The following is a 21959-nucleotide window of genomic DNA, read 5'->3' as shown; positions in this document are numbered from 1 at the left end:
AGTCCAAAGGATGTAGATCTAAGGAATGCGGTAGCCATGCTATTGGACCTTGTTGACCTATCCATTTATACGGGAAATGATCATTTAACCAAGCAGTTACTTGTCTCCCTCTATGTGATGGTGCATACCATCGTGCTGATACCACATATTTCGAGCAATATCAAGTCCTACGTCGTGAAAATTAGAAAGGTTGTTTTCCAAGAATATTCCAGACAGATGATTTAAAATATGTACAGGTAGTAAATTATTGTTGAAAATACTACCCCAAAGTTTGACATTGAAACGTTGCTGAAATCGTCTTGATCTAATTGCATGCGGATTTTGTAACGCAAGATATGTTCATTATGTTTATAATTTATGTCGTCCCTAGTAACGCTTCATCAGATCATATGACAAGCGAAATGAATCTAACATTTTGTGCATGCTGTTGAAGTTTCCAACGACAAAATTCTATCGCTGAGGAACATCTCCAGCATACAGCATACCCCGCATACATCCCAACGAAAATTTGACCCCCCTTATAATTGGAAAACCGAATAATATTTCAAAATTCGCCGAGACCCGTCGATTTTTGTTCTTGGGGGGAGCTTTTTTGACAGTCAAGCCAACTCGATATGTTCATCCCCCTAATGCCTAGCAACCCCAACTTAAAAATTTCAAATGCAACTACCCCACTTGTGGCACATCATTTTAAAGCCCTTTTCATTGCGAATACAGTGACGTACCGTTTTTAGAAATCGGTTGAGATTTGACAGAATTATTGGTTACAAACGAAAAGATGACAAACCAACTTACGCGTAGTAATTTCTACACAAATGCCCACCACTAATAAGTTTTTCATCTACTACACATGACCGCATTACCTAATTGTTATTGATGTGTCTATCAGTTTACAAAAAAGTCAGAAATGAAATAAAAAAGCTGAAGCAAATAAAACTAGATACTAAAATAGTTATTAGTAGAAGATACTTAAGTTTATAGGAATTCAGACCTTTTCAAAATAACAAAAAATCAGTACTACAAAAAAAGTCGGTGTTTTTTGCTTGTGACCAAGAAATCGTTAGTTTCAGCCGTTATTGAAAGTATTAACGTGTGTTCGAAATGGTTTATTCTATCGCGGAAAGAGTAGAAATTGTTGCAATTTATTATCGAAATCACGATTGCGCTAAAGCTACAGCACGAATTTTTAATGCCAATCATCCTGAAAAAAATGTAAACCACCAGTACGTTAAACACCTGATTGACAAATTTGTTGCAACAGGTTCGCTTTTAAACAAGAAACGTGAAGTAATTGGGCCAGTTCGAAATGAAGCAGTTGAAGTGGCAGTTTTGGGTCATGTACAGATGGATAATAAGCAATCGATTACAACTGTGTCTCAAGCTTCTGGCGTATCCCGTTCCAGTGTTCATCGAATTTTGAAAAAACACAAGTTTCATCCATTTAAGATGACGCTGGTTCAAGAGTTACATGAAGATGACTTTGATCGCCGTAACCAATTTTGCGAATACTTTAGTGAACAACTTCTACTGAATCCAAATCTTCTCTACAATACATGTTTCTCCGACGAATGCACATTTATGTTGAATGGCGAAGTGAATAGACACAATTGTCGTTATTGGAGTGATACTAATCCGCATTTAATCAGGGAATTTCATACTCAGACACCTCAAAAATTGAATGTTTGGGCAGGCATTTTGGGCGACCATCTTGTTGGACCATTTTTCATCCAAGGTAATCTCGATGGAAACACCTATCTAGAATTATTGGAAAGTACAATTGATCCTAGGATAACAGAGATTTTAGAAAGTGACGACAATTTACTAGAAAATGAAATAACCTTCCAACAAGATGGTGCGCCCCCGCACTATGCTGCTGCTGTGCGACAATTTTTGGATGACCATTTCCCGGGGCATTGGATTGGCAGAAGAGGTCCCGTCGAATGGCCACCAAGATCTCCGGATCTGTCCCCTTTGGACTTTTTTCTGTGGGGTCATTTAAAATCACGAGTGTACGCCACTCAGCCGGAAACATTGCAAGTGCTACGTCAGAGAATTGTAGAAGAATGCCGATTAATAACTGCGGATGTCTTTAATAATGTTCGAACAGAATTTGAAAACAGACTGTATTATTGTTTGGAAGTTAACGGGGGTCATTTTGAGCAATTCATCAAATAAATCTGATTTATTATTTGCTTCAGCTTTTTTATTTCATTTCTGACTTTTTTGTAAACTGATAGACACATCAATAACAATTAGGTAATGCGGTCATGTGTAGTAGATGAAAAACTTATTAGTGGTGGGCATTTGTGTAGAAATTACTACGCGTAAGTTGGTTTGTCATCTTTTCGTTTGTAACCAATAATTCTGTCAAATCTCAACCGATTTCTAAAAACGGTACGTCACTGTATTCGCAATGAAAAGGGCTTTAAAATGATGTGCCACAAGTGGGGTAGTTGCATTTGAAATTTTTAAGTTGGGGTTGCTAGGCATTAGGGGGATGAACATATCGAGTTGGCTTGACTGTCAAAAAAGCTCCCCCCAAGAACAAAAATCGACGGGTCTCGGCGAATTTTGAAATATTATTCGGTTTTCCAATTGTAGGGGGGGTCAAATTTTCGTTGGGATACCCTGTATAACGCTTGTATATTTTGGCGATGAAACGGACGCAACATTTCTCTGTTCAATACACACCATACAAAATTCGGCGATAAATTATTAGTTATACGCCGAACACTGATTGAAGAGTTGTCAATGACAATATCTGTTATATCTTCTTCTTTTTATATATTCACTTCAGTAGGACGAATGGCCTTTTTTGGAGCAAATGATGCACTAAAGACTGTGTGAGCAGGTTGATGTCTTTCGAATATCTTCATCAGTATTCTTGGTTTGCTTGTCTGGCGTTTCCATTGGAATACCCATATACAAAGACAATATCTGAATACTCTTCAGTTATAAATAAATGCATTTTTTATTTAGCACTTTAACGCGAAGTATTAAATTACAAAATGACACAAATAATAATTATACTTTGAAATATAAAATTATATTTTTTAAAATACTTGTAACTTCTAATAGACTATTGGTTATGTCTTAAAAAGCAGGGTACTAAGGAACTACAACGTTGATGGTTTTTTATTGCATGAATCGTTCAAATGGTTATTCAGAAAGAAAAAACGCGGAGTGCTATTAAATTAGAGGGTGGAAATTGGAGATAGGGGTGAAAATGCACCCTTACGGTTTTTTGAGTACCTATATCCCGAAAACGAAGCAAAATTTGAGGGTATTGCATAGGAAAATTTTTGCAGATAATGAGATTTTCTATCGAAATAGCTTATTTAAAAAAATTAAAAAATTTATTTACTGTAAAATATATTAAAAACAATTTAACAGAAAAATGCAAAAAATTCAATTTTTTGTTTTTTTTACTTTTATGCAACTCAGTCTATTTTCATCGAAAAAACTTTTATAACCCACCCTGTAGAACCGTTAAAAGCTTCGCTGTTAAAACTTCGGTAAAAGAAACCTTACCTAAATTGTTTAATAACCTCAATGTAACCGTTTACATGTAATTACACGTATTTTTAGTAATCTGACAACAGATTTGAATGAATACGAATTCAGTGTATAACCGCCGCTTAATGCCTGACACCTAATTGATTTATTAATTAACATTGACAAGATAGTTTTATAAAGACCATTATTATGAGGAAATATATTTAGGTAGTTAATTCTTATACCCTCAAGTAGGTACAAAGGCCGTCGTTTCCACAAAGAAGGGTTTTCTACAAAAAACACACAGACATTTTAAAATCTTCTTTCTTTTAAATTCTTCTCTACAAAACAACTGACACTTTATTTGATTGTAATGAAAAATACGAAAAGACTGAACTTAGGTGGCCATTGATTTAGTTTTCCTTTTTTTATAAGTGTGACAAATTAGAAGTTTAACAACGTAAATATTAACAGTACCTAAGTTGAACATTCTAGTTTCTAATAATGTATAACTATTTTAATAACTTCCGCTATGGTTTAAAACTTCGAAATTACGTCATTTTGCGTCAGTATACGCTCACTTTAAAGCTTTATAAGTGTTCAGTCCAATTCAAATGGCTTACTGCACCATTGCTACGCAGGCGTGGTAGGGGAGACAGAGTGCGCCATAAGCTCCGGTGCGAGCGGGATGGAACAGTACTAGTATGAAAAATATAAAGAAAAGTCGCACGACTATTATCAGTGATAATTACATTTATTAGATATTTAACATGATTGTCCCAAATAAACCTGAACTAATAAAATATAAAAAACCAAGGTGATGCCGACCCTGGCTTTGACCTTGACCTTAATTTTCAAGGTCAGACCTAGGTCAACTTGAAAATATTAAATGGAACACTATTCTTTATGCCAGCAATCAATACAGTGCCAAATTTTACGTCGGAATATGGGATTAGAACATTTTTTTGCATGTCCTTGCAGATAGTAGGATTTTGAATGACAAATAGACGGTGATCTTAGCTTTGACCTAACAGCTGATTAGATATCAGCCTCCAGAATGTCCCTGCCATAAAATTTAAAATTATTAATCTAACAATTTGTTAAATTTCAAACTTACTATCAAAATCTTACTAATGGTTTTAGTTGAATACGTCTAATACATTATATTACTTTCATATCCATTATACAGGGTGGTCCGAATTTATGCAGGAAACTTCGAGGATAGATAGATCTCTTTAAAATAATAGGTGTTTGCCTTATAAACATAGGCCTGGAACGGCCCCGTTTTAGAGATACAGGGTGTTAAGGTTTAAAAAAAAATAATTTTTTGTTTATATCGCACACTACTTCACAGGTGGTGTAGAAAGGAGTGTAAATAATTTTGTTGATGTGCTTACAAATTGCACTTACTTTTAACCATCAACAAATATTCTTGTAATATTATTAGAAGCGTATGCCATAAGGGGATTGTATTGGTATGAATAACTTGAAAACGGCGAATCTTAGGGAAAAAATTAAAGTCACCTTTTTTACGTATTTTGTGTATTAAAATATAAATCAGTTACAATGACATGTAAAAAATGCAGTGGCGTAGGTTTTTTTGTAAAAAAGGGGGTGACTCTTGTCTTGTTGTACACCACTGGTTGAACCTTTAAAGCTCATATTTTATAAATACGAGGTCTACTATCATACATTATCTGCACTAAATTTTATTGAAATTGGTTAATAGATTCTGGAGATATAAGCAAAAAATCAATTTTTTTAACAACTTCAACACCCTGTATCTCTAAAACGAGGCCGTTCTAGACCTATGTTTATAAGACAAACATATTATTTTAAAGAGGTCTATCTGCCCTCGAAGTTTCCTGCATAAAATTCGGACCACCCTGTATTTTCTAAAGAATAAGTTTGACCTTCAATTAATGAACTGCAAGGACATCCTGGAAAATTTATTAGATCCCACATTCCGACGAAATTTAGCACTGCGATTGCTGGTATAAAAAATATGTCACATTTAAATCTAAGGTCACCAGCGCATTGGTTTCTTGGTGTCCTATCAGGCGTAGCTTTTTTTGGTAGGACTTAATTATCAAAAGTTACCAGGGCTTTGATTCATTTTGGGACATTTTGTTACAGTAATTGGTTTCTCAAAAATGAATAATTATGAATTATAATCAGCGGAGCCAATTTTTTTTAGAAATTAATATTAAGCATCATGTGAGAGCAATCATATCCATTTACATAACGTATTAAGTATACCTACCGCAAATTTCAAGATAATGAGGTCAATGTTGATAGGCGAAACCACAAATTGTAGCGACTCATGTAACTGGCAAAATACTAATACAATGTAAACAATTAATTTTAAATTAAATATCTACTGGCGTCAAACATAAAGTTCTAAGTCACATCTTCAGAGAGACAGTATAGCCATAAATTCACATTAAATATAAAAAATGTTTAATTAAATCTTCATCAATGTCGTTTACTTTTTACTGTCACAAAAGTATTGCCGATTAGATAAATATTAAAATTAGTGTGAGTAATTCAAGAATACATAATTAATAGAAGCACACAACTAGTCACTCCACAAAGCATTTAAATTGGATGAAAATAATCTTGAATTTGTTACAGGAATTGATATCATTCCACACCTCGAAACTAGGAAAATACAGAGAGTGGTCGTCACATTTACACCCACTTAAATATTAAGGTCTGTGCGTAAAATTTCATCCGGCTAAGATGTCCTTGAAATTTTACATATTTCAAATTACATAATTCACTTTATAAAATAAATTGGTAGAACAGCAGAATTAATTTACAATAATTAATTAAATTTATTAGTAGGTAATTATAAGCAGAAGCTAAAATGAAGATAATACATGTGACGAAAGATTATCAAGTGATGACAGCTTATTAATGAAATGGAATGCTGCAAATTTCTTCATTTATGAGAACAAATGAGAAATATAATATTCGCAAAAGCAAAAATGTTATTATTTAATACGGACTCTTGAAATGATTTCTCCTCTCACATTCTCGTTATTTTTTATAAAACTAAGCTTAGTTTTCTTGTTTTCCGGATCCGGATGTGATTCAACTTTCATCTTGCGGTCAAGGTCAAGGTCACAACGAGTTCAATGTTGAGAATTGAAAAAGACATATTTGAGTACGTTACGAAGTGAGAATAAGTGACGATGACTTAAAAAAAAATGAAAAATATTACGTCACTATTTGTGGACCATTGAATTACGAGGCATTTCATCACTATTCCAGGGTTAACTCTTGATTTGATCATCAAATGAACTTTTAATTTGACCTCCTACTACTTTGCAACGTACTCGGGTGTAGAATTTTCCTTTTCCAGGATCCAGCCTCAGGCATACAGGTACCGAAAAAGAAACACAGTCAACATTCAAATGACCTTCAAGATCACCGATTCATGGACTCGAACATCCTTAAAAACATTTGTAGAGGTCATCAAGGTCTATTTCTGTAGTCAACCTTCAAATGGCCTTGAAAGTCAAGGTCAAGGTCAAGTCCAACGTCATGAGTACCTTGATGAAAATCTCATCGCCTTTGGGGTACACATCTTATTCTGAGTTTGCTTCGAGGATAACGAATTGTTTGACCTCGCTGTGACCTTCACCTTCACAGCAAGATCAAAAATGAGAATCCATCCGGATGTACAATTTTCTACCGAATCCATTGCCAGGGTAAAAAATAAAGCGTCCCATTTAAAATTATGTAGTTGACCTTCAATTGACCTTCAAGGTCTTGCTTAAGGTCAAATTCAAGGTCAGCAACCCCTTTCCTTTAGTGAACTGAATAACTTTTATTTATATCATTTATGGATCGGATGCTGAGATATTCATGTGCATCGACTATGGAAGAACCACAGTTTCTTCAAGTTAAAACAATACGGTTTAACTAAACTTACCCCTACCCAGAGTTGCTTTATTTATCTGCAACAAAAATTTAGTTTTGTCCACTTAACTCTAAAATGCTCTGCCCAATTTAAATGAATCGCTGTGAGTATGACGGGGTAACATTTTTAATTCAGTGTATATTTATTTCCATTTCGTACTAATCATTAGGCAATCATTAGATAATCAGTCATCATTTTTCTATTTTCCGGTAGCTGAAACTAGTAGGAAAGTAAAAGGAAAATTAATGTTTATCTGAATTAAAAAAAAAATAAAATTTATATCATGAATGTATTGGAGATGACTAATAAAACAATTAAACACGTCCTGTAAATATAATCACTTTAGTTTTCATTTCAAAAAACGGTGTATCTAGAGAATTACAACTCTAAAGCTAAATGAAGCAACTTCGAAAAAGACGTTTAGTTAAATCATCTAAATCATTTTGAGAAGAGAATATATGGTTTCATGTACAAGAAATATTGAAACACCCGATATAAGGATAAGTGTTTTTTTAGAAGGTACTTACTTTTTGGAAATTCAATCTTTGTGTTTAAATTTCAAAGTGGAAATTAAGAAAACAGGCAAACAATAATCGGAATCTAAATATCTTTAAATTGTGCTTACGTACTTATTAAAAAAAATGTACCTATGTTTTTATTTTTAAATGTACTTATGTACTTATGAAATGAATTTATATTTCAGACCAGAAAATACCATATTTACCGGTTTGGAGATAACAGACGATAGAATATTTCTTGCTATTCCCAGCCTAAGAGCAGGTGTTCCAGCTTCCCTAGTTACTCTTCCCAAAAATACTCCTCCAGGATCAAGTCCGGCACTCCAGGCGTACCCTGACTGGTCGTATCATCGAGCTGGTAACGCTAACTTGACTTGCGATGGCCTAATTTCTGTTTACAGGATCAGAACTGATTCCTGTAATAGATTATGGGTAAGAAAGATTTGATTTTGTCATTTCCAGCAGTTGTTGTCATACCAAAATACTTTTAGTTATTTCTTAATACAGTTTATAGAGGATGTTCCTTAATTCAATTGCCAAATGGTGTTCTGGCATTAAAACCAATATAGAAGGTTCAGAAACCAAATGGAAAATAATCTATTGATGTTTTTCTTTTACTACACTCAGAACCATTTCAAGTATCATTACTTTAGTCAATGTTTCTATGTGGGTCCTACACATCAAACTTTTTTCTATTTGTGTAAATTTACTTAATCTGATACTAATACCACAATTGGTTTAGAAGTAATTTAATAAAGCCACTGTCAACAACTTAGTTTTGTTCTTTTGACTTACCATTGACTAAGGAACACACCAAAGACGTTTGACAGTTGAAATAAGGAACAATCAGTGTAATACGAGTACATTTTTTCCAGTTGCTGTAGACTGGTCTTCTATTTGTAGGTTCTCGATGCAGGAGTGATGACCTCCATTGATTCCTTCACAACAGTTTGTCCACCAAAACTGGTAGCGTTTGATCTGAAAACAAATCAACCAGTCAGGGTATCCGTACTTCCAAAGGAGGTTATCAGACCTTTTACTGCCTTGACAAATTTAGTTATTGATGAGAGCGTTCAAGGAAAATGTGATTCAGCTTTCTTTTATATCACTGACACCACGACACCAGGTAAGCACACTATCCGAAAGAGTTTTTGTGGGATTAGTTCAGTCAAAAACTCGAAAAATATTTTTCTGACAAAACTACTCGTATAGTCTCTCATGATTTCAGTAGTCTCCGGATTTGTTAGTGTAATAGTTGTATGATTGGTAAAAAAAATAATCAAAACATAATTGTATTTCATTGGTTATAACATAATGAGAGGAATAGCAATTGAAAACTTATTTTAATTCTTGGATATCGGTGATTTGTTTTGTATATCCTGTCAATTAGTATAGAATATAATAATATAGAATAGAATAAAGGACTTTTCTTTTTACCTTCATAATTTTAATGTAAATGAGTTGTACTTTTTTTTTATGAAAATTACTTGCTAGTATAACAGAATACCTACGTAACGATTATATTCAGCTTCATACAATGGTAATGGTTCTGTTCAAATAATTGTCCCACATACTGATATACCTGTGGAGTAACTTGATGGTATTAATTAATTAAATGTTGTTGGAAGTCCTTTAAAGAGATCGGTGATATACTTCTTAATTGAGAGAATGGAGATGAACAGATAAAATGCATTGTCTCAAATATTTGCAGATTAAGTGTCAAGAAACTTTTTTTAAATTTGGTACAAATGTTTATCTTTCTTTTCGCTATTAGCCACAATTGAGAAAAATTAATAATCATTGGAATAGAACTGATAGCATAAAATTGCTAATAAGTGATAAAATTTTTGTATAAAATCATGAAAATATCGATAAATTTATTTCAAGCCTTTCTAACAAATTGTGAAAGAACTAAATCCAAAGCACAAAGTTGTATCAAGCACTCGATGTACGGATGAAATACATGCAAAAAAAATATATTCTCAAACATTTCTAAACGTTCCATGAACGATATGTATACTTGTCAAGCTTGCGTACACTTACCATATTTTTTATGATTGTGGTAAGTGAAGATATACCTTCAAACGTGTCGAGCATCCACACAATGCTGCATTTGCATACCTACGTTTGACAAATATTTGGTACATCGTCTGGATCCGGCTTTATATTTAATGTTTTATTTGATATTTAAACAACATATCGCCTAAGCACTATCTGCGTATTTCAATAGAAAAACATACTGTTCAAATTTAATTTTTGAAGTAATCACAATAAAGTGGTTAATGAAAGCAGATAAGTGGTATACCTTTTGCACCATGTGTAATGTTTGAGAAATTTAGATGATTCATTTCATAACAGTTTGTGCCTGAAAGAGCTTTAATATAAAGCAGTATTGCAAATTGTTATATGACCTTGCAAAACTTACTCTATAACATGTTTTTCTGATAAAATGTAACAATTGCAGAAAACTAAATAAAAAATCTGTGTGATTTTAGGCCTGATTGTGTACGATGGCAAAAAGGATCAAGCCTGGCGATTCTCGCATCCCACGATGTACCCTAATCCAGATTCGGCTGTTTACGATATCGCCGGAGACAGATTCTCTTTCATGGACGGCATTATAGGCCTAGCCCATTCCCCTCAATTAGCTACGTTGTTTTTCCAACCATTGGCGACCGAGAGGTAAGCTGAAGTCAATTTAACTAACGGGTTCGATCCAACTGATAGACAACATCACTTTTCGAAATTAGTATATTTGAATAGCGTCATTTCCATATGTGATATTCTAAATAAAATGTTTTGCAAACTTAAAGTTGTAATATACCTAATATCGATCCACAAACGGTGACCAAAAATGATACCTTGTATGCTTTGGTGAATTTTAAAGGGAGTATTTATCTAGGACGCTTCGTTAAAAAGATACAGGGTGTAAAACTTAAAAAGTATTTTTAATTTTTTTTTTAAATAATTTAAAAACCAGTAAGTGAAATAATTTGGAATTAGGATCCTGTATATACGTAAACATTCTCCAAAATTTGAGGCCTTTTCCTAAAATGTAGATGCTCCATTGGCGGAGATACGGGATATCGGCAGCATGTTTTTCCAAATAAAACAGTACGCCACTGCTTTACGGTAACAATCATGATATTTTAGGATTCGTCTTTCAATTTTCTACAAATTGCAAATTTTTTATATTTTTCGAAACGGCCTTATTTTCTAGTAAAACTTAATGAACGAACTGAATAATAAAAAATTTGAATTACCAAACTATCAAAAACTTGCGTGTACCATTATTTTTTTTTATACCAGTAGTCTATTCTAGTCTTAGAAATTGTTATAAAAATTAATACTTGCTTAAAAAAATGTTTGTGTTTTATTAATTATAAAAAATTTTCTTTTTGTTGTCCATGGTCTTGCAATAAAATGATTTTAATTTTTTTTCTCTAAAAAGGAAGCAAGATACGAAAAAAATTCAAGTGACCAAAGTTGTATTTTAGTGCGAAAAAATTATAAGAGTTTAAAAAAAGTCAGTGGCGCACATTTTTCTTTGTCAAAGATGCTGGTTAAGGTGCCCCCCGGAATGCCACTGGACTTAATAATTTTAATCCAGTCAGGGCTAAATTAACTCCTTTGTACTATAAATAACAGCTAAATTTCAACAAAATCGACTAAAGGATTAAGATTTTTACGAAAAAACGATTTTTTTAAAAAAGTTTGACACCCTGTATCTTGAAAACGGAGCATTGCTCGACTTATGTTTATATGAACTTTTCATTTTAGAATCACTTAAAGAACACATACTTAAATAACACCCTGAATATTTGAATACTCTAAGCAATATTTCAGAACTAATTCTTGAATAATTCATTGATAACCGCACTGCCTTACGTTAACATTTTTAATTTAGAATATATTTTGTATCTCAACTCTGATCCAGAAGTTTAAGCAATTCAAATTACCATCAACGAAACGTGAAAAATTATTGCACACCAAGGTGCAAACTGAAAGATAAATTTAATTATATCAGATAAAGCCTTGACTCTGGCTAAAGTGAATTTTTATTGCAAGTCAGCCCCCTGATTAAACTAAGTGAGGACGAGAATATTGAATTGAAGTAATTCCAGGAAAAATTAAAGATGTATAAATGGATCCGATAGAATTAAATTGAGAAATCGCCTATAAGATTTATAGTTTTTCTTAGATAAGTTCTAATACGAAAGAAACAAATTGCAAGAAGACGTTAGCAATTACTGTCATGGTATCTAAATATAGAAGTTAGAATTATAGAAGACAAAAATTCTACCGGGTTCCGCAAAACATTCTTATTTATTTTTATTATTTATATAATTCTTGTTATTTGTAGCAGTGCCATATTCTAGCGTTCTTTAGCGAGAAAAATTTACGCAAATGATACAACAAGAGCGACAAACAAATTGTATATGTGCTTACAAGTGATCTCTTTAGATTTCTTAACATTTCTATGAATAAACTACTCTCTGTTGTTCCAAAAATACCGACACTGAAGAAGAGATCGGTATATGTCTCGAAATGTTAAGAAATCTAATTTGACAACAATACATTATCAAAGCAACACATCCTAATAACAGAACTTTGTTTTTTTTTACTAATTATATTTTTTATGTCCTAGAATATTCAGCGTTCCCACTGCTGCGTTGACTAAAGGACCTCCAGCAGAACTTGAAGAGTTGCCAGTTTCATTAGCAGGCCGAAAGTCTTCTCAAGGGTTAGGCTTAGCGATGAATCATGAAGATAATACACTTTTCTTTGGGCCATTCACGGAAACCTCAATTGCTTCGTGGAACGTTGTCACAAATGATCAAAAGTAAGTAGTATTATCATCTGTATATATATATTTTTTTCTGAATCAATTAATGCTATTGAATGAGAAATGTAACCAATCTTTTCACTAGCGGTATGACATAAAGAAGATTATTCATTTAATCCCTAACACCTTTCTCACTTTTTAACCCTCTTCAGCTAAGATCTAAGCAGTTCAGTCTAATAAAATGTTAAAATTTTTTATAAAGATGGAATAGGTAGAACCAGACAATATTTTAAATGTACATTAGAATAATTAATCTAAAAAGATGGCCTAAAACATTTCAAAATATCTCGAACATTACATATTTTTTTTGTATTCTAATCCTAATCTGCGAAGTAGTGTTTGGTAATATCAGTTATATATGGAGAGAAATTATAGAGCCATTCATCAAGTAGGTAAGTGTTCTAGGCATTCTCATGTGTTTTGTGATCAGTGATTCGGCTAGAAAATATGTTAGAAAACATTGCGATGCAAACGTGTAACATTGGCAGCATTTACTTCTGAAGAATTTTGTGACATAGTTAAGAACATAAGATGCTCTATAGGAAATTGTAACTGCATGTAATGAGAATTAATAGAGGAAAGTCCCTGCTGGGGGGTACTGGTTATGGTAAGTACGAAATGGTAAATTTTACGTAAAAATCACTTTTATCCAAAGATGCACACCATTATCGCACTGTAGCTGGCTATTTTGTACATAGGAATTTTGTGAATAGCTTTTAGAGTGTCGTTTCTTTTCTTAGCCTTCATACAGTCCAGATCTCAAATTGATAGATTTCTTTTTGGGGATATATGAAGAACTTGGTATACGTTCAACCAGCTAACAGAGAACAAAACCAAGTGAAATGTCGCAAACAAAATTCGTGTCCTCAATGTAATGGGCAAACTTTCGAACATTTTACTAAGATTCTATGTTTCATACGATCTTCATATGTATTACTTATTTGATCGTATTTCTGAATTTCTTCTAGTTGGCATTTTATTTTTATCACATTTAAATAAATTACTCTGTATTTTTAATTATTCAACGTAAAGGTGCATAAATATTAGAGTTTACTATATGTCTAAGCATCAATGTGTTTACAATTGTACCCAAAATGATTTTCCCTGCTCTTGATTTTATTTTTTATTTCATGCTTTAATTCGTAAAAGCAATGTGTTCAAAATCCCCTAAAGATGTGGTTTTTATAACAGGAAGAAGACTCTCGTGACACTGATTTTTTTAAATAATAATAATGGGTTTATCTGGTTTTAATGACGTTCCATGGCTCTTCGTTACTTCTGATTTTCCACAGTAATTTTTTAAATGTTAAAATATCACGTTATTAACTTCTATTAAATATCTATCTGAAATTTCTGTTATTATACAGGGTGTCCCGCATAAGTATCGACACAGGGTAGACGCATGTAGGGATGCCCAAAATATTGTAATTTAACCAAAACTATACAGGTTGTCAAAAAAAGAGTGTAAAATATTTAAGGAGGTAATAGTATGAACCAAAATAAGCAGAAAAGTCTCAATAAACATGGGTCCGCAAAGTAACGGTTACGGAGATATAGAATGTTTTATGTTTTTTATCCCCCTTTTTTATTTTGCAAAAACGTTGTGTATTTTCTTATAATAGTTGGTTGATGTTTAGTGAAATAAACAGTACGTATTTGACAGTTGTTCTCAGTGCACAAGTTTTCTTTCGCTATGGCTGGTTACTCTAACGCAGAATTAACAGACATGCATTTCATGTATGGTCGTGCTAATGGGAACGCCACCGAAGCGCGACGTCTTTATGTTGACGCTTATCCAAATCGCCAGATTCCTTCACAACGCATGTTTGGAAGAATTCACCAAAGATTGCGTGATACCGGTTCCTTGAGCAAACAGTGCCATTTATCCGGAAGACCAAGGTCGGTATCCACTCCTAGAGCAGAAGAAGAAATTCTAGCACTGGTAGAGCAGAATCCAGGTACGAGTGTGCGGAGAATATCAGCCGAGGTAGGAATTAGTGGTCCTCTTGTTTGGAGAATCCTTCACGAGCAACTGCTTTATCCATACCATGTGCAACGAGTACAGGCCTTAAATCCAATAAATGATCATCAAGCACGTTTGGTTTTTTGCCGCTGGTTTCTACGTCATGATGCTGAAGACCCTCGTTTTCTTGCAAACATTCTTTTTACTGATGAGGCCGGGTTCACAAGAAATGGAGTGTTTAATTTTCACAATACGCATATTTGGGCCGACGAAAATCCTCATGCTCTAATAGAATCTGGACATCAGGCACGTTTTTCATTAAACATTTGGATGGGTATTGTAGGTGACAGGTTTCTAGGTCCTGTTGTTTTACCAAACCGATTAACAGGCGCTGCTTACCTCAACTTTCTGCAGAACACACTGTATGAGTTTTTGGAAGACATTCCTTTGAATCAGAGGCAACAAATGTGGTTCCAGCATGATGGTGCTCCAGCTCATTTTTCCATGGCCGTTAGAGAGCATTTACACCAAACTTTTCCACATAGATGGGTAGGAAGGGCCGGACCTGTTTTATGGCCTCCAAGATCGCCTGATCTGAACCCTCTAGATTTCTTTGTTTGGGGATATTTGAAGACATTAGTGTATGGTACTCCTGTAAATAGCCTGGAAGAGCTGCAGCTACGGATTAATCAAAAGTGTCAAGAAATCCAAACCAAGGAGGGTGTTTTCGAAAGAGTTCGAATATCGTTGAGACGAAGATGTCGTGCCTGCTTGGAAATGGACGGAGGGCACTTTGAACATCTTCTGTAACTTTGTTTTTTGTTTGTTAAAAGCTTCCTTTGTCGGTTTATTCCTAATAAAATAAAATGTTTGAAAAACGAATAGTGGTCCATATCTCCGCAACCGTTACTTTGCGGACCCATGTTTATTAAGACTTTTCTGCTTATTTTGGTTCATACTATTACCTCCTGAAATATTTTACACTCTTTTTTTAACACCCTGTATATAAAGTTGCACCCCTGAGGCGTTATTAGCCCCCAAAGTGGGGCCCTAAATTTCGAAACAAAACAATCTGCAACATTTTACCGTAGAAAAATCAAATTTGGTACATGATTTAGGTTTATTACTGGTCTTCTTTGACTATTATTTGAAGTTAATTGAAGCACTACAAGAGTTCATTGGGGATGACTCACCACTAAAATTGTACCGAATTTTTTTTTCATTGTCCGAATGGAAAAATACAAATATTAATTCAAGGCAGAATTTACTTTTAATTTTTTTTGCTCTCGTTAAATTTTAAAAAACTTTATGGTGGTCAAGAAAAACCGTATTACACAAGATTTTAATAGTGTTCATTAGAAAATAATCAAAATGTCAGTAGTAGGCTTTATCTTTCTAATTTGACAATTGGCCAAATAAATTTGGCTTTTTCTACAAAAAGAAAACAAGTACCTAGGTAGTTTTTAAATAAGCGAATATTGTATTAAGTAAAACACTCAAATAAATAATCTCAACAACAATCAGAGGCAATTGTTGAAATAAATTAATTTTATTACTAACTGACAAGTTTGAAAGATAAATTGATTGCCTACTACTGACTTTTCGATTGTGTTGCAGAGATATTATTTTTTTTCGAAATTTAGGGCCCCACTTTGGGGGCTAATTACTCCTCAGAGCTGCAACTTTGTAGATAGGTAAGTTTGGTTAAATTACAATATTTTGGCCCCATACATGTACCTGTCTTGTGTCGGTACTTATGCGGGACATCCTGTAGTAAAAACTATATTGTCAAATTTTTATCGTTGTTTTGAAAGCTGCACAATAATACTAATTAAGTCAAATGTACGACACAGCCATAATTTTTTGTGTTGATGATATTTAACGATGATATTTGGAGATAATTTTAGTGTTTCATTTTCTTTAAACTAGTACAAACTCTCATCAAATATTTTTACACCACTATTTTATTTTTGTTTACTATAAATACAAAGCTAAATTATATAAAAATGTTTCTATAAAGAATGTTAAGTATATAAAATGTAATTTTTCAAAAATATATTGTAATATTTTGAAAATCTGCAAGATTTTCACCACAATTCCATAACGTTCGTAATGGTCACTGAAAGGTAAACTAGCGACTATGAATTGAAAAATTAAATTGAAATAATGGTTCGTTGATCATTTGCACCCGTATGTTCGTCGAATTCCACGCTTTGTGAGTTCGACTGTTATTCGAGTTTTGTCACGAAATTCCTCTGTGACCCATTTACACATATTTTACAGATTTATGTCTGGCAGAAACCAATGTGTTCAGGTCAAAAATACATACAAATTTATATTTTTGCCAATAAACTATCGGCAGAATGCAATAAAATAGATAGAAAATAGATTAATGGTTTCATGTTTCAATATAAAGGCAGAAAATAATTAAAGAGTTTGTTACAAGAAGCGATAAATTCCATTTCGAGCAGTAACTATATCAAAGATGATAAGTATCAAAGCGACTTCGCCTTTGATTGTTTCATAAAATGTTTGTTGTTGAAAATTTGTTCTGGCTGTCCTGCCAAATTTTATATTGTTCAGTATAATAAATAACATTTATTTGAGCTGATGATATTTCAAGAAATAACTACTCTACGAGTTACGTACCCTAACCAGCATTGAATTGTACCAAAGGCATTCAGCTGAAACCATCAGACATATACCGGTTTTGAACTTAATAATTCTCATCAACATATCATAAAATAAGGAAGAATGTTACAGCTATTTTAGTATCTTAACTACAGATATGGAGTGAATATAGCTTATATGCAAATGTAACATCCATGAATGGTCAGTCAAAACTTTCAAACGACCAAACTAGCGGAGAACGACCTGCTGTGTGGCTTGACAGATCTTGCTTTTATAGTAGCTGCGAAATAGCAGGTCTCTCTCTATCGATCACCTTCACCGCCTTAGCAATGAGTAGAAGTGGCCATTCTAAATATAGAATTTGCATCTCACCAACTTACTTGGTTTACCCTTTTATTCACATAAATAAAGTAATAATATGAAAAAAATAAATAATACCTATTTATACAGGGTGGCCCAACGAAAACGTAACAGAGCCCATACCGGCTAGGAACATTTTTTTTTGGAAAAACGCAAAAATCCGTCGATTTTGTTTGCGAGGGGGACATCTTTTTGCATGAATTAGATGGTTCTAACTGCTACCCCCTGAGTGGGGTAAACATCCCCTTCAAATTTTTAAATGGGGAGGGTGGTCAAGTTGCATACCGTTGAAAAGCTCTTTTGATTCTCTACACAGTCATGGGTCCCTTTTGAACATCAACCCATTTTTTTAAAAGATAAAGGGTGCAGAACTTAACACATACAAAATTTCCTATTATCTCTACAAATTATTCTCTAATTAAAATTCGCTATCGAGTTCGCTGTTAATTTCAAAATCATTAAGTTAAAGAAGCGTATAAACATATCCAAATGGCTGGAAATAAATTGACCAGCAACTTCCATTTTTTGACATATTATCTTGAAAGCTGTTCAACGGATTTCGATGAAATTTGGTATCGTAATACGAAAATGGTATCAATTTCACCATTGCCGCTAGATGACGCCACCTAGAGCAGCATTGGTTCGTTAACATGGCCATAACTTTTTTGTCCACCCTGTATATATACATTATTAAACAAAATAAAGAAATGACATTCAATTTCACACAAAAAAGGTATAATTTAAGGTTTAAGTCAAAAAGTAGACCGTTTTCGAATTAAACGTAGTTTTTCAATGAGATTAAATAAAAAAACTTTATGTCAAAAGGTTATGCAAAATCAAACATTATGTATTCTCAAGGTGTTCAATACTAGTGGATGTTAAGTGTATCCGTTGCAAAATAAAATGAAAATGATCAAAATAATTTAGTTTTTAAGATTTTTACAAAGCAATTAAGTAATAGCGATTTCTTGTCGGATATTTTTCAGTCATTTAACGAGATGCTGCGGTTGCACTTCGTCGACACTCATCATAGATTAAAAGCACGTCTACAATTTCATTATTTTTGTAAACGTGTGCCATCGTTTGAAGAATGCATAGAACGACAAATAGCAACGAACACAGCTATCAAAATAAAAGTTGGTCAGGACCGTATTTAATTTTTTTTATAAAATTTGTAATGATTAATGCCTTAGTTATTTTGCAAGTTTTGTATAGATAACTTTATGCAGTAATTTTAAATTATATTTTAAATCAAGTAACCACTGAGCAGCTCCGGGGCTGACTGTATGTGCGGGCCTACCAGTGTTGACTGTTGTTACCGTTTTAATACAACTATGGAAAAGAGATCGAAACTACAATGGAAAATGGTTTTGTAAAACTAGATAATTTTTGTATGACTTTGTGATACGTTATTTTAACATCACCATATTTTATTTTACATATTTCAATGCTGATGAAATGCCGCACATTAAAAAAATGTTTGAGTGTTTCCAAAAATTAATATTTTTTGGTAATAATTGGTATGTAGATCGCATTTCGGAAACTAATTTATGTTTGAAAATAATACTTTTTGTGGTTTTATAAAATGTGCAAAATAGAAAATAAATAAAAACATTGTTGACATGCATATATCTGGAATGCGATGTTCATTTGTTTTTTTTTTGTTTTAAATTAATCCCTCATAGAAAATTTTCGAAATACACAAAGGCAGGTTTACGAATGAATGTACGCGGCAACACTATTTATTTAAAGAAATTGTGTTACAATTACTTGTATCACTTTATCAATATTTATATACTATACCTTTACATAAAAAACAGTCCTCAAAATGGCTGATATATATTCACCATGTGTATATTAATATCCCACATATGTATTTATTTAGTAAAATATGCGATTTTTATTTGTATCAAGCTTACTCAAATGCTTCCTTTGACTATTTCAGCGTCCTGGCTTACGACCCAATAAATCTCCAATTTACGGCAGAACTGAGGTGGAAGCAAGATGGTAGTTTATGGATATTAAGTTCAAGATTCCACAGGTTCTTTAAGAGAACCGTAACACCAAACGAAATCAACCTGAGGATAATGCGGATTAAGCTTGCCAGACCAGCTCTACCCCAGACCTACACCAATTTCTATTTCTAAATTATAGAGTATATAGTGAAGTGCCGCAAAAGCTAAAGTCCCCCTTAATTTTTCATCATTTCATTTAAAGCCAATTCCCTGCCAGTTTTTTACTTTGTTGGAATAAGGAATCTAATTTAGTTTCTCCTTAGATCTAAAATACAGTTCATAATAGACTGCACTGTGTCTACCAGAGGAACATAAAATATAATCTGATGAGAAAATGAAAAGCACATAATCTTAATTTTAAATTATAACTAAATATGTCATGTAACTGAAAAGTAAATGTTATTTTAGATCATTTTTAGGACAAGTTAAGGTTTTGTGATCTTTAATACTATTTACTTATTTACTTTTTAATTTTATACAAAAAAAGTACTGTCAAAATTGGCCAAAATAACATTGCTGTCGAAATAACATTCGTCTTTGTTAAAAAAATATCCATAGTTCATAGGAAAAATCTTATTTTTTTTTGTTTTATTTACCTCGAAGATTTAGAGTAAGTTATTTTAGAACATTCTGTATATGAGGTGCTGACAATCACTTTTGCAGATATCTGTTTCGTCTAATAATTGTAAAGATAACTCTCCTTGTCTTACGTATTATTTTATACATTTGTAACCTAGATATGGTGAGTACTGTATTTGTTTACAAACTTAGAGAAGATATTTGAATATATTAAATAAATTGACCTGTGAAAACTTCCTTGGCAGAAATAGTTTTTGCAAATCATAACTCTTAATTAATACCTTCTAACTTGATACATATCGATGTGTGACATATGATGAAAACTTTTTGGAACCACTGACATCGATAGCTCTGTATTTGTTTAGTATCATTTGCCATTTTAGAATTTATATTCGCATTTACTAATACACAGGCGCATTGTCATTTCACAAAAAAGTAAGAATTAAAAAAAAAATAAATTATTCCAGTAAAACATTTGTTCACTAATAATTTTCACCATAAAAACTTAAATTTGAACTAGCAATTTTTGTGTTTAATACAAAAAATGAAAATGAGACAAACAAGCGGGCGACATCCTATTTAAGGCAACAGCTGTTCACGCACTTTTACGTAGTATGTAAGTTAGAGTCGATCCAGAGGTTCTCAATAAGTTTTCCAATTTTAATGATGTTGAATATTAAAAAATGGTTATTATCAATGTATTGTACCTACTATTAAAAAAATCATTTACGAATTTGTGAACACGCTATATATTAATCGTTAACTTGTTAATTTATTAATGTATAAATTTGAATTCTTCGCGAACTTTTCAGGTCCATGCCTCATTTGTTTCATATTAATTTAAAATGGATTTTGTTTTCTTTTGAGTACATTTTTATCGCAGTTTGATTTTTCTCCTAAATAATTTTTTTTATAGTTCCAGTTCTGTTGTAATAAAAATTAATTAAATTAAACAATGTATTAAAGATTATATTTATTTAATAAGTGTTGTTAATTAATAGGCAAATATACTTATTTATACGGAGTATATTCACACTAATCTGTTTACTTGAACATTTTGTTTCTGAGTTGATAATAGACATTATCTTGACATTTGTGACAATAAAAAATTAAAAACGAAAATATTTGTAAAAACTAATATAGGAATGTGTACTCATATTGATATAGCAATGTTCCAAAGGTAAGTCTACCATTTAAAACACTACCTATAAAATTTTCAACCAACTCGTCGATTTTATATTTTTTTTGTATCTAAGCCCTAGTATTACTCATCTGAAGTTATTTATTCATACGAAAGCCAGCGATATAGGTGTAGATCATGGAACCGAATATTAGATCTGTGTCCTAGAAACTGACATTTGCTGGACTAATTTAATAACAAGTACCAGCCAGTAAACGCGTACTAATTGAGATATAAAAACGTTAAACGTGGAAAATTATATATGAAGGTTGTGTAAATATAATAATCAAATCGCATATAGGTGCTGTTGTATTAAAAAATATACCTACATGTTCGTATATGGTATTATGTTTATAAATGTTGTTACGAATTTAGGTAAATGGTATTTATAAACCATAGACCTTCATGGGGCTTTTTACATGTATATTTTTTGTCATTCTCTAT

At 32.6% G+C, this 21959-nt stretch overlaps 1 protein-coding gene across 2 annotated transcripts in view; it reads left to right on the top strand.

The window, feature by feature from the left end:
• LOC108905025 (protein yellow-like) overlaps window positions 1-21268 on the top strand; it is a 52676-nt gene extending 31408 nt beyond the window's left edge. For both annotated transcript variants that reach the window (XM_018707788.1, XM_018707798.1), the window contains exons 3-7: window positions 8127-8373; window positions 8845-9067; window positions 10437-10623; window positions 12590-12784; window positions 19687-21268. In XM_018707788.1, coding sequence (XP_018563304.1) covers window positions 8127-8373; window positions 8845-9067; window positions 10437-10623; window positions 12590-12784; window positions 19687-19888 — 1054 coding nt within the window. In that variant the 3' untranslated portion in view covers window positions 19889-21268. The remainder of the gene's footprint in view (window positions 1-8126; window positions 8374-8844; window positions 9068-10436; window positions 10624-12589; window positions 12785-19686) is intronic.
• The last annotated feature ends 691 nt before the right edge of the window (window positions 21269-21959 follow it).

The sequence above is a fragment of the Anoplophora glabripennis genome, unplaced genomic scaffold (genome assembly GCF_000390285.2).
Source record: "Anoplophora glabripennis isolate ALB-LARVAE unplaced genomic scaffold, Agla_2.0 scaffold8, whole genome shotgun sequence".
NCBI classification, from domain to species: domain Eukaryota; kingdom Metazoa; phylum Arthropoda; class Insecta; order Coleoptera; family Cerambycidae; genus Anoplophora; species Anoplophora glabripennis.
The sequence above is the reverse complement of the archived record's forward strand: the minus strand, read 5'-3'. Positions and strand labels throughout refer to the sequence as shown.